This window comes from Oncorhynchus mykiss, chromosome 15, assembly GCF_057628025.1.
Source record: "Oncorhynchus mykiss isolate SJ-2025 chromosome 15, ASM5762802v1, whole genome shotgun sequence".
NCBI lineage: Eukaryota > Metazoa > Chordata > Actinopteri > Salmoniformes > Salmonidae > Oncorhynchus > Oncorhynchus mykiss.
Window position 1 is genome coordinate 65,911,948 of NC_143036.1, and position 13,978 is coordinate 65,925,925.

The 13,978-nt window shown below is 43.0% G+C and overlaps 1 protein-coding gene across 13 annotated transcripts in view; it reads left to right on the top strand.

Moving 5' to 3' along the window:
- LOC110490567 (ankyrin repeat and sterile alpha motif domain-containing protein 1B) overlaps positions 1 to 13,978 on the top strand; it is a 352,871-nt gene that overhangs the window by 235,997 nt on the left and 102,896 nt on the right. For all 13 annotated transcript variants that reach the window (XM_090200869.1, XM_090200870.1, XM_090200871.1 and 10 more), the window contains one exon: positions 13,217 to 13,872. In XM_090200869.1, coding sequence (XP_090056995.1) covers positions 13,217 to 13,872 — 656 coding nt within the window. The remainder of the gene's footprint in view (positions 1 to 13,216; positions 13,873 to 13,978) is intronic.

Below are 13,978 nucleotides of genomic sequence, written 5' to 3' on the forward strand. Positions count from 1 at the left end.
TCACACCCCTTGATTTTTCCACATTTTTCTAAATAAGTTCAGGAGTAAAATTGTACTTAACAAGTCACATATGAAGTTGCATTGATTCACTCTGTGTACAATAATAGTGTTTAACATGATTTGTGAATGTCTACCTCAGCTCTGTACCCCACACATACAATTATCTGTAAGGTCCCTCAGTCAAGCAGTGAATTTCAAACACAGATTCTACCACAAAGACCAAGGCGGCTTTCCAATGCCTCGCAACCTATTGGTAAATGGGTCAAAAAAAATACAGCAGAAATTGTATATCCCTTTGAGCATGTTATTAATTACACTTTGGGGGCTGTATCACTACACCCAGTCACTACAAAGATACAGACGTCCTTCCTAACTCAGTTGCCGGAAAGGAAGGAAACGGCTCAGGGATTTCACCATGAGGCCAATGGGGACTTTAAAACAGTTAGAGGTTAATGGCTCTGATAGGAGAAAACTGAGGATGGATCAACAACATTGTAAATACTCCACAATACTAACCTAATTGACAGAGTGAAAAGAATGAAGCCTGTACAGAATAAAAATATTCCAAAACATGCATCCTGTTTGCAACATGGCATTAAGTAATACTTCAAAAACGCTCCAATTTTCAAGCATAGTGGTGGGTGCTTCATGTTATGGGTATGATTGTAATCATTAACAATGGGGGAGTTTTCTGGATGAAACAGAATGGAGATAAGTGCAGGCAAAACCTGTTTCAGTTTCAGTCTGCTTTCCACCAGATACTGGGAGATGAATTCACCTTTCAGCAGGACGATAACCTAAGCCACAAGGCCAACTCTACACTTTTGCTTAGTTACTTACCAAAAAGAAAGTGAATGTTCCTGAGTGGCCAAGTTACAAATGTTGACTTAAATCTTCTGAAAATCTATGGAGAGACTTAAAAATGGTTGTCTAGCAATGATCGGCAACCAATTTAACAGTGATTGAAGAATTTTGAAAAGAATGTTGCACAATCCAGGTGTGGAAAGCTCTCAGAGCTGTAATCGCTGCCAAAGGTGCTTCTACAAAGTATTGACTCAGGGGTGTGAATACTTATGTAAATGAGATGTTTCTGTATTTCATTTTCAATACATTTTCTAAAATTAAAAAATAAATGTTTTCACTTTGTCATTATGTGCTATTGTGTGTAGATGGGTGAGGAAACCATTTTATTTAATCCATTTTGAATTCAGGCCATAACACAACAAAATGTGGAATAAGTCAAGGGGAATGAATACTTTCTGAAGGCACTGTATACAATGTACAAACTGTATTCTAGTCATTGAACACTGGTCACTTTAATAATGTTTACATACAAAACACGCCTTTATGTGTGTATAAGGTTGAAGTCAAAGTTCATATACTGTCACGTTCGATGAAAGGATCAGACCAAGGCGCAGCGTGGTATGCGTACATTCTCTTTATTAAAAGAATGAACACCAAACAAACTAACAAAATAACAAACGAAACGTGAAGCTATACAATATAGTGCTTACAGGCAACTACACATAGTCAAGATCCCACACTAGAAAGTGGGAAAAAGGGCTACCTAAATATGATCCTCAATCAGAGACAACGATAAACAGCTGTCTCTGATTGGGAACCATATCAGGCCAACATAGATATACAAAAACCCCTAGACATACACAAAATTAGAGTACCCACCCTAGTCACATCCTGACCAAAATACATAGAAAACAGAGATATCTATATATTTATATATATACCAGTCTCTGAAATTGCTCATTCTTATATTTCTTCATTTTTCTGTCATAAGTGTATTTTATTTGTATTTTTATTCACTGAGCTACAGGATGTGTTTGTGTTTGAAAGAGAGAGTGTGTGTCTGGTGTGGCAATGTAATATTAATTGTCTCTTTTACATCATTCCCCCAAAAATCGAACTCCTGTTCCTTATATCGCTCGACCACAAAACGGGTTACCCACTGCCAGTGGGAGATAACCTGGTTGCCGTGGTGATATCCCAGCATACATAGAGCAGGAATGAAAGTGTGAATTCAATATCTCCTCACAGTCCCTGTCTAGATCGATTCTCATGGCTATCACACATGAAAGAATGTAGCCTACACAACAACCAGAGTCTACTTTCATCTTTCTTCTCCCCCCTGAGGTGACTGGTGCAGCTATGGAAGACCTGTTTACACCTGTTAGCGAGATGCTAGCACTTTAAATGGAAGATATGAATTGCTTTTAGCATGTAACACTAGAACTTTGTTGCAGGCTAGGTTATGGCTTTTAAATGTTTCTAGCTAAGGCACTAGCTCTGGGCACTAACAAAAGCATCAGAGCTCAGATAAGACCAAGGGATTCCTGCTACATTAGCAGAAGTCTCTCACTTAGAAGACCTTTTTACATCAAGTAGTTTGTTAGTGTAGCATTAGCCTAGCACCATTAGCCAAACGCCTTTAGCCTAGCACCATTAGCCTAGCGCCATTAGCCTAGCACCATTAGCCTAGCGCCTTTAGCCTAGCACCACCAGAAATCATAATTCATAAAGCAGCCAGACAGGCCCCTTTCATCTAAAGGATGACAGACACGTCTGATATTGCTCTGTAGTTTTTAATAAGCTCAACGAGTCGCCGCGCCCGAGATGATAGAAAAATAAACAAGATTGTATCAGATGTTGTCGTCATCCCCCCCTAGACAGGATAACACCCCAATGTATTAGAAATGTAATGAAATTGAGCATGTGCATGTCTACCGGTATGTGCATGCATGTCTGGGGTTTTCTCTATGGACTGACAGAACTCATATTGTGTTGATTTTTTTGTTTTAGAAAATGTATTTTGAAAAAACCTTGATCAATTGGTCAGTTTCATTCCATGGTGAAGAGTCAGTGTATCAGTCTTGTAGCACAGTCACAGTTCTAGAAACAGCCAAAACTGTTCGGAGAATCAACTGGAGTTTTGGTCACTGCAATCTTTTTGTGATTATGGGAGTTGTGATTGTGGGTATATTGGTCATTGCTGCTGACTTGCACCAAAGACTCAATGTTCCCTCTTAGACTACACTGAGAATACTGCCTTTCTACTGCTATAATACTTTCCTATCGTGCTCGTGTTCTCTCTCTCTCTCTCTCTCTCTCTCTCTCTCTCTCTCTCTCTCTCTCTCTCTCTCTCTCTCTCTCTCTCTCTATCTCTCTCTCTCTCTCTCTCTCTCTCTCTCTCATACTCTCTTTCTATCTCTCTCTCACACACAATCTTGACTTATTTTTTCACTCTGTCAGTCTCCACCCCCTGCCCTCTTGTGATCTGTCTGTCTCTACCCCCTGCCCCCTTGTGATTGGTCAGTCTCCACCCCCTGCCATCTTGTGATCTGTCACTTAGTTCCCCCATTTTCTCCCTCCTTTCTCTCTCTGTCTCTCTCTCTCCCTCCTGTCTCTCTCTCTCTCTCCCTCCTGTCTCTCTCTGTCTCTCCCTCCTTCCAGCCCAGTGTATCTCCGACAGCAGCCTCAGAGTAATGGAGGTCTATACTTGGCAGGAAACGGGTGGCTGCTCAGTACGGAGCAGTAAACATTTGTTAACAAGCAATTAAACGTGTCCTCTTTAATCCCGCTGCGGGCGGGGGCGTGCAATCGCTCACAACACCTGCCCAGGACGGAGGAGAAAAGTGAGGGACGAGGGCAGAACAGGAAGAGAGAGGAGAAAAGTGAGGGAAGAGGGCAGAACAGGAAGAGAGAGGAGAAAAGTGAGGGAAGAGGGCAGAACAGGAAGAGAGCGGAGAAAGGCGAGGGAAGAGGGCAGGACAGAAAGAGAGAGGAGAAAGGTGAGGGAAGAGGGCAGGACAGGAAGAGAGAGGAGAAAAGGGCATTCTCTCGCCCTATCAGGTCTCAGACTAGGTGTGCACTTGTAAGACTGGGTGTGCATTTGTAAGACTGGGTGTGCATTTGTAAGACTGGGTGTGCACTTGTAAGACTGGGTGTGCCCTTGTAAGACTGGGTGTGCCCTTGTAAGACTGGGTGTGCCCTTGTAAGACTGGGTGTGCCCTTGCAAGACTGGGTGTGCCCTTGTAAGACTGGGTGTGCCCTTGTAAGACTGGGTGTGCACTTGTAAGACTGGGTGTGCCCTTGTAAGACTGGGTGTGCACTTGTAAGACTGGGTGTGCACTTGTAAGACTGGGTGTGCCCTTGTAAGACTGGGTGTGCCCTTGTAAGACTGGGTGTGCCCTTGTAAGACTGGGTGTGCCCTTGTAAGACTGGGTGTGCCCTTGTAAGACTGGGTGTGCCCTTGTAAGACTGGGTGTGCCCTTGTAAGACTGGGTGTGCCCTTGTAAGACTGGGTGTGCCCTTGTAAGACTGGGTGTGCCCTTGTAAGACTGGGTGTGCCCTTGTAAGACTGGGTGTGCCCTTGTAAGACTGGGTGTGCCCTTGTAAGCATATTTCAGTCGTTTGAGTCAGTATGTGAAGCCAGGTAGTAGCAAGGTTTGACAGTAATGCCATAACAGATGGACAGTTGACAGTATGGATTAACTGCTGCCTAGTCCACGCAAGGAGGTGACCTGAGGTAAGACACACACACACAGAGGACAAAATAAAGAGAGAGAGATTTGTCTGTCCAAGTTGAGGTCTCTCTCTCCTTCATCTGACTCATGCTATGTTTATATGGATGGATCATTTTTGATTCAGGGCTGAACAGTAGTTTTCTCCTCTCTTCCCTACGTGTGTGGATCGTTCTACTTTACCTCCGTTCACCTCCGCTGTTCTTTCTTTCTAGATAAATTGTTACCCATCTCTCTCTCTCTCTCGCGCTCTCGCTCTCTCTCTCTCTCTCTCTCTCTCTCTCTCTCTCTCTCTCTCTCTCTCTCTCTCTCAAAATTCAATATAAGGGGCTTTCTTGGCATGGGAAAGATATGTTTACATTGCCGAAGCATCTGAAATAAATAATGAACAAAAGTGAAATGAACAGTAAACATTACAGTCATATTATGTATATATACAGTGTTGTAACGATGTGCAAATAGTTAAGTACAAAGGGAAATAAATAAACATAAATATGGGTTGTATTTACAATGGTGTTTGTTCTTCACTGGTTGCCCTTTTCTTGTGGAACTGTGGTATTTCAACCAATAGATATGGGAGTTTATCAAAATTGGATTTGTTTTCGAATTCTTTATAGGTCATTGCAATCTGAGGGTGTCTCTAATATGGTCATACATTGGGCAGGAGGTTTGGAAGTGCAGCTCAGTTTCCACCTCATTTTGTGGGCAGTGTGCACATAGCCTGTCTTTTCTTGAGAGCCAGGTCGGCCTATAGTGGCCTTTCTCAATAGCAAGGCTATGCTCACTGAGTCAAAGATTTCCTTAATTTTGGGTCAGTCACAGTGGTCAGGTATTCTGCCACTGTGTGCTCTCTGTTTAGGGCCAAATAGCATTCTAGTTTGCTTAGTTTTTTTTTTGTTAATTATTTCCTATGTGTTAAGTAATTATCTTTTTGTTTTCTCATGATTTGGTTGAGTCTAATTGTGTCGCTGTCCTGGGGGTCTGTTTGTGAACAGATTGTAGAATTCAACGACTCTTTTCTGGATTTTGATAATTAGCAAGGATCGGCCTAATTCTGCTTTGCATGCATTATTTGGTGTTTTGCGTTGTACACAGAGGATAATTTTGCAGAAACATGCATGCAGAGTCTCAATTTGATATTTGTCAAATTTTTGCGAATTTGTGTATGGTGAGCGGACCCCAGACCTCACAACCATAAAGGACCATGTGTTCTATAACTAATTGAAGTATTTTTAGCCAGATCCTAATAGGTATGTTCGAATTTGATGTTCATTTTGATGGCGTAGAAGGCCCTTCTCTCAGATCGTTCACAGCTTTGTGGAAGTTACTTCTGGCGCTGATGTTTAGGCTGAGGTATATATCGTTTTTTGTGTGCTCTAGGCCACGGTGTCTAGATGGAATTTGTATTCGTGGTCCTGGTAACTGGACCTTTTTTGGAACACCATTATTTTGGTCTTACTGAGATTTACTGTCAGGGCCCAGGTCTGACAGAATGTGTGCAGAAGATCTAGGTGCTGCTGTAGGCCCTCCTTGTTTGGGGACAGAAGCACCTGATCATCGGCAAACCATAGACATTTGACTTCAGATTCTAGTAGGGTGAGGCAGGGTACTGCAGACTGTTCTAGTGTCCTCGCCAATTTGTTGATATATCTGATAAAGAGGGTGGGGCTCAAGCTGCATTCCTGTTTGACCCCACGGCCCTCTGGAAATAAATGTGTTATTCATGCCATATTTAGTCAAAAGGTGTTTTGAAATCAACAAAGCATTAGAAGACTTTGCCTTTGTTTTGGTTTGTTTGTTTGTCAATTAGGGAGTCCAGGGGGAATATGTGGTCTGTCGTATGGTAATTTGGGAAAAAGCCTATTTGACATTTGCTCAGTACATTGTTTTCACTGAGGATATGTACGAGTCTGCTGTTAATGATAATGCAGAGTATTTTCCAAAGGTTGCTATTGATGCATATCCCACTGTAATTATTGGGGTTAAATGCGTGTCTACTTTCGTGGATTGGGGTGATTAGTCCTTGCTTCCACATATTAGGGAAGGTGCCAGAGCTGAGGATGATGTTAAAGAGTTTAAGTATAGCCATTTGGAATTTGTGGTCTGTATATTTTATTATTTAGGATACCATCACCCCCACAGGCCGTTTTGGGTTGGAGGGTTTGTATTTTGTCCTGTAGTTCATTCAATGTAATTGGAGAATCCAGTGGGTTCTGGTAGTCTTTAATAGATGATTCTAAGATCTGTATTTGATCATGTATTTGGTTTTGCTGTTAGTTCTTTGTTATAGAGGCAAAAAGATTGGAGAAGTGGTTTACCCATACATCTCCGTTTTGGATAGATAACTCTTCAAGTTGTTTGTTTAGTGTGTTCCAATTTTCCAGAAGTGGTTAGATTCTATGGATTCTTCAATTACATTGACCTGTTCCTTCTTTTTCCGTAGTGTATTTTTTCTCGCGCTCGCTCTGTCTGTCTGTCTGTCTGTCGTCTTCCTTATCTGTCTCTGTCTGTGTCTGTCGTCTTCCTTATCTCTCTCCCACTTTAATTGTTTTCTCTCGCTCTCTCTCTTGCTCTTTGAGTGTTAGTGATGTGATGCTTATCAATGGAGGGGCTTGTACACAGTCTTAACACACTCTGACAACACCCAGGGAGAGAGAGCATTGCCCACTGAGGCACACAGATTCGCACACACAAACTGCTGCTCTTTCTCTCTCACTCTCTCTCTCTGTCTTTCTGTCTCTCTCTCACTCTCTCTCTCTCACTCTCTCACTCTGTTTCTCTCTGTCTCTCTGTCTCACTCTCTCTCTGTCTCACTCTCTCTCTGTCTCTCTCTCTCTGTTTCTATCTCTCTCTGCCTCTGTCTCTCTCTTTCTCTCTGTCTCGGTCTCTCTCGCTCTGTCTCTGTATACTGTATATATACAGTGCATTCTAAAAGTATTCAGACCCCTTGACTTTTTCCACATTTTGTTACGTTACCACCTTATTCTAAAATGTATTAGAATATTGATTAGAATTGCTATGAGACTTGAAATTGAGCTCAGGTGCATCCTTTTTCCATTGGTCATCCTTGAGATGTTTTTACAACATGATTAGAGTCCACATGTGGTAAATTCAATTGATTGAACATGATTTAAAAAGGCACACATCTGTCTATATAAGGTCCCACAGTTGACAGGGCATGTCAGAGCAAAAACCAAGCCATGAGGTCGAAAGAATTGTCCGTAGAGCTCCGAGACAGGATTGTGTCGAGGCACATATCTGGGGAAGGGTACCAAAACATTTCTGCAGCATTGAAGGTCCCCAAGAACACAATGGCCTCCATCGATCTAAAATGGAAGAAGTTTGAAACCACCAAGACTCTTCCTAGAGCTGTCCGCCCAGCCAAACTGAACAATCGGAGGAGAAGGGCCTTGGTCAGAGAGGTGACCATGAACCTGATGGTCAATCTGAGTTTCTCTGTGGAGATGGGAGAACCTTCCAGAAGGACAACCATCTCTGAGGCACTCCACCAGTCAGGCCTTTATGGTAGAGTGGCCTGACGGAAGCCACTCCTCAGTAAAAGGCATATGACAGCCCCCTAAAGGACTCTCAGACCATGAGAAACAAGATTCTCTGGTCTGATGAAACCAAGATTGAACTCTTTGGCCTGAATGCCAAACATCACGGTTGGAGGAAACTTGGTGGTGGCAGCATCATGCTGTGGGGATGTCTTTCAGCGACAGGGACTGGGAGACTAGTCAGGATTGAAGGAACGATGAACGGAGCAAAGTATAGAGAGATCCTTGATGAAAACCTGCTCCAGAGCGCTGAGGATCTCAGACTGGGGCGAAGGTTCACCTTCCAACAGGACAATGACTGTTACGGATACAGGTATCCTGTGTGTGTATTTGTTTGCTCTTCTTCTGCCCTAGTCACAGTTGACAGTAATCAGTCGCCAATCCGAAGACACACCTGCTCCGTTTCCCTTACCCAATCACATCCCCTTTCCCTTGGTTTAAAAACCCAGTTATTTTCCCAAACTCTCTCTCTCCCTCTCTCTTTGGATGGAGCTATCTCTCTTTTGTTTTGGTGCATACATCTCACTTTGTCCGTTATCCTGTGAGTATGTATTGTTGTGGTGTATGACTGTTTGTTTGTTGGTGGGAAAAGGGGATCCCAAACCAAGTCGCCCATGGGCAAGCATTACCCGTAGGAAAACTTAGTCTAAATACCCTAGTTAGAACTGGGCGGACCACCCACTGTATCTTATTGGTTAGTTAGCTAACTGTTCTTGAACCAGGTAGACTAGCTTAGAGGGGGTTTTGATATTTATTATTTCTTTCCTTGGGTCCAGCTCAGCCCCTTTTCCCCCACACCCCATTACCTTAAGTGTTTGACGGTAGGTTTAAGTTGTCTGTGGATTTCTTTTAGTTCTCTCTGTTCCTTTTCGCTGTTATGATTTGCATGAGATATGTTACAGGTCTCTTTTCCATCCCCCCTAGACTACAGGGCAAAAGGGGTTCGTAACAATGACCCTAAGCTCACAGCCATGACTACACAGGAGTGGCTTCGGGACAAGTCTCTGAATGTCCTTGAGTGGCCCAGCCAGAGCCCAGACTTGAACCCAATCGAACATCTCTGGAGAGACCTGAAAATAGCTGTGCAGCGACGCTCCCCATCCAACCTGGCAGCGCTTTAGAGGATCTGCAGAGAAGAATGGGAGAAACTCCCCAAATACAGGTGTACCAAGCTTGTAGCGTCATACCCAAGAAGACTCAAGCCTGTAATCGATGCCAAAGGGGCTTCAACAAAGTACTGAGTAAAGGGTCTGAATACTTATGTAAATGTGATATTTCAGTTTTCTATTTAAAAAAATATATATATATACATTTTCTAAAATGTCTTAAAACCTGTTTTTCCTTTGTCATCATGGGGTATAGTGTATACTGCCCTACCTAGAAGAAAGGCAGTAACTGCTCATTTGGTTGCAAAATTTTCTCATATTAAATACATGCTTAATCATGTGGATAAGTATCCTTCCTCTATTATATTGTGTTTTGGAGAAAATGGGGGGGGGGTCGTCATGTTAGCAGTAACTGCACAAAGTTACTGTTAAACCAAGGTAAATAAAAGCCATTTTTCTCAGATCCACTCTATGACCAGTTGCTGCTTGGTAAGGCAGTATAGATTGACGAGGAAAAATAACAATTTAATCCATTTTAGAATAATGCTGTAATGTAACAAAATGTGAAAAAAGCCAAGGGGTCTGAATACTTTGTGAATACTCTGTATGCACACACACACACACACACACACGCACACACCAGTCTTTTATCCATTTCCTGGCGCCAGCATCTCCCCTGATGTATCCAGCTAATGACTCATCTTTTTATGTATTTATAGATTATAAGATGCATAGGTGCATAACATTATCCAATTATATTATTAGAACCAACAGACTCATGTGGGATCCAGTAACATGAAGTCTCTCTCTCAGAGCTTTACTGTGTAATTATCTGTGTATCCACCATGGTACTGTGTAAATGTATGTGTATCCAACATGGTACTGTGTAAATGTCTGTGTATCCACCATGGTACTGTGTAAATGTCTGTGTATCCACCATGGTACTGTGTAAATGTCTATGTATCCACCATGGTACTGTGTAAATGTCTATGTATCCACATGGTACTGTGTAAATGTCTATGTATCCAACATGGTACTGTGTAATTATCTGTGTATCCAACATGGTACTGTGTAAATGTCTGTTTATCCACCATGGTACTGTGTAAATGTCTATGTATCCACCATGGTACTGTGTAATTATCTGTGTATCCAACATGGTACTGTGTAAATGTCTGTGTATCCACCATGGTACTGTGTAAATGTATGTTTATCCACCATGGTATTATACTTGGTTATGCACACACACACACACACACACACACACACACATACACACACACACAGACCATGTTGTCCTGCTGATCATCGTTTTGCTCACTGATATTACCCCCACTGATACACACAGCTCCTTTTGGCTGAATATCTGTTTGTCTGTTTATTGAGTTTAATCTCTCTCAAATCTCATTGTGAATCTGTGGTGAATATTGGAGTGTATGAAAAGAATGGACAATAAAGCTTTGGAAATTTCAATTTGAGAGAAAATATACTCAGCGACCTCAGGATGACACTGTACGTGCACAAAGACTAAATAGAATACTGTACACCATCCCCGGGCAGAATCACACACATACACACATACATAGATATACGGGCCAGCTCTCTTTCTGAGTTAGACCAGAAAGACTCTCCTCTCTCTGTCTCCCAATCCCTCTTTCACCCCACTGCACACAGAGACAGTGGCTGTCTCTCTCAAAGCATCAATTTGGCTCTAAGTACACCTCACAGAACTCAGTCAATGGGCCAGACACACTGATACATCACACATGTTCGCTCTCTCTCTCTCTCTCTCTCTCTCTCTCTCTCTCTCTCTCTCTCTCTCTCTCTCTCTCTCTCTCTCTCTCTCTCTCCTCTCCTCTCCTCTCCTCTCCTCTCCTCTCCTCTCCTCTCCTCTCCTCTATTCTCTCACACACACACACAGTGATGTTGACCAGGCAGCCGTGTCAGACCTCTGTCAGGAGATGTGTAGTGTGTACGTAGGACCCTGCATCTTGACAGGGCAGCAGCAGATGTATGTGTTTCCCTCTATCATTCTTCTCTCTGTCTCTCTCTTGTTTTTAACCTTTATTTTAACTCTCTCTGTTAATCCTGATTCTGATGTGTTTTTCTCTAGTTTTAACATAGATCCTCTTTCCTCTGTATTGCTGTGTGTTTTTCTAGATTGGTATGGTTATGGTTATTGTTATGGATATGGGTATGGTTATGGTATGGATATGGTATGGATATGATATGGTATGGATATGGTTATGGTATGGTTATGGTATGGATATGATATGGTATGGATATGGTTATGGATATGGGTATGGTATGGTTATGGTATGAATATGGTATGGGTATGGATATGATATGGTATGGATATGGGTATGGGTATGGTTATGGTATGGATATGATATGGTATGGATATGGTTATGGGTATGGTTATGGTATGGTTATGATATGGTATGGATATGGGTATGGTTATGGTATGGATATGGTTATGGGTATGGTTATGGTATGGATATGATATGGTATGGATATGGTATGGATATGATATGGTATGGATATGATATGGCATGGATATGGTTATGGTATGGTTATGGTATGGTATGGGTATGGTTATGGTTATGGTATGGATATGATATGGTATGGATATGGTTATGGGAATGGTTATGGTATGGATATGATATGATATGGTATGGGTATGGTTATGGTTATGGTATGGTTATGGTATGGTTATGGTATGGATATGATATGGTATGGATATGGTTATGGTATGGATATGATATGGTATGGGTATGGTTATGGTTATGGTATGGTTATGGTATGGATATGATATGGGTATGGTTATGGTATGGATATGATATGATATGATATGGTATGGATATGGTTATGGTATGGATATGATATGGTATGGATATGGTTATGGGTATGGTTATGGTATGGTTATGGTATGGATATGATATGGTATGGATATGGTATGGATATGGTTATGGATATGATATGGTATGGATATGGTTATGGTTATGGTATGGATATGATATGGTATGGATATGGTATGGATATGGGTATGGTTATGATATGGTATGGATATGATATGGTATGGTTATGGATATGGTATGGATATGATATGGTATGGATATGGGTATGGTTATGGTTATGGTATGGGTGTGGTAGGGTATGGTTATGGTTATGGTATGGTTATGGTATGGTTATGGTATGGGTGTGGTATGGTTATGGTATGGGTGTGGTGTGGTATGGTTATGGTATGGGTATGGTTATGGTATGGGTGTGGTATGGATATGGGTATGGTTATGGTATGGTTATGGTATGGGTGTGGTATGGTATGGTTATGGTATGGGTGTGGTATGGTATGGTTATGGTATGGTTATGGTATGGTTGTGGTATGGTATGGTTGTGGTATGGTTATGGTGTGGTATGGTTAGGGTATGGGTGTTGTATGGTTATGGTATGGGTATGGTATGGTTATGGTATGGGTGTGGTATGGTTATGGTTATGGTATGGATATGGTATGGTTATGGTATGGGTGTGGTATGGTTATGGTATGGGTGCGGTATGGTTATGGTATGGATGTGGTATGGGTGTGGTATGATTATGGTATGGATGTGGTATGGGTGTGGTATGGTTATGGTATGGATGTGGTATGGGTGTGGTATGGTTATGGTATGGTTATGGTATGGGTGTGGTATGGTATGGGTATGGTATGGTTGTGGTATGGTTATGGTATGAGTGTGGTATGGTTATGGTATGGGTGTGGTATGGTTATGGTATGGATGTGGTATGGTTATGGTGTGGTATGGTATGGTTGTGGTATGGGTGTGGTATGGTTATGGTATGGGTGTGGTATGGTTATGGTGCACCTTTTACTGTCTCCATGTTAGCACGAGAGAGAGAGAGAGAGAGGGAGATCTCATAAGATTGGTTACTGTGTGCAACCAATCTGTGGGTCTGTGTATGTATGTTGGACCTGGAATGTGTGTGTGGTGCACTCCAACATTAACTTGTGTGTGTTTTCTCTCCTCAGACAACGGGCCGTACCAGCAGAACCCTCCCCCCGCCTCTTCCAATACACTCCCACTACCAGAAGACCGACGACAGAGCCTCGTCCCTGTAGAGTTCGCCGGCCTCCTCCACGGCTCCTCGCCGGCCTGCGAGACGCCCGACACACCCTACCACCTCTACACCACCAACCCCAAAGCCCGAAAACACACCCCCTCGGACCCCCACACCAGCCCGGTAACCACCCGCGGTAACCACGGCAACCTCACTTCGGTAACCCAGCCCCCTGAATTAGGAATTGGACTGCCACCGCCTCTCATTATCCCTCACACAGGAAACGAGGCGTTGGCTCTGAAGACCCCCAAAGACCCCATCAAAGACGACAGACCCCCCAAACCTCAGGTAGTCTATCGCACCATCTTCCACACCCGGGTTAACCAGAACCCCCAGAGCGCCTTGCCCTCCTCCTCGCCATATGGTTGGAATGGGGAGGCGGTGGTGGTGAGGGGGGGTGTGTCGGGAGCTGGCGGACCAAGGGAGGGGGCACCGGGGTCTGGGTACGAGGACAGGGCCTTTACCCTGGGCAGGATGAGATCCATACCTCGCAGTGTGCTGGACCTAAAGCTCTCCAAGTCACTGTCCAAGTCTGACTCCAACCTGGTGGCTGTGTCACCCATACAGGTCTGTTGTTGTGTGTATATCCCCTTTTCATGGAGAAACAGTGCTGTTATTTTGACCATTCCCTCTTTATCTTGTGTGAAATGTCAGGTGTAATATTAATTGCGGT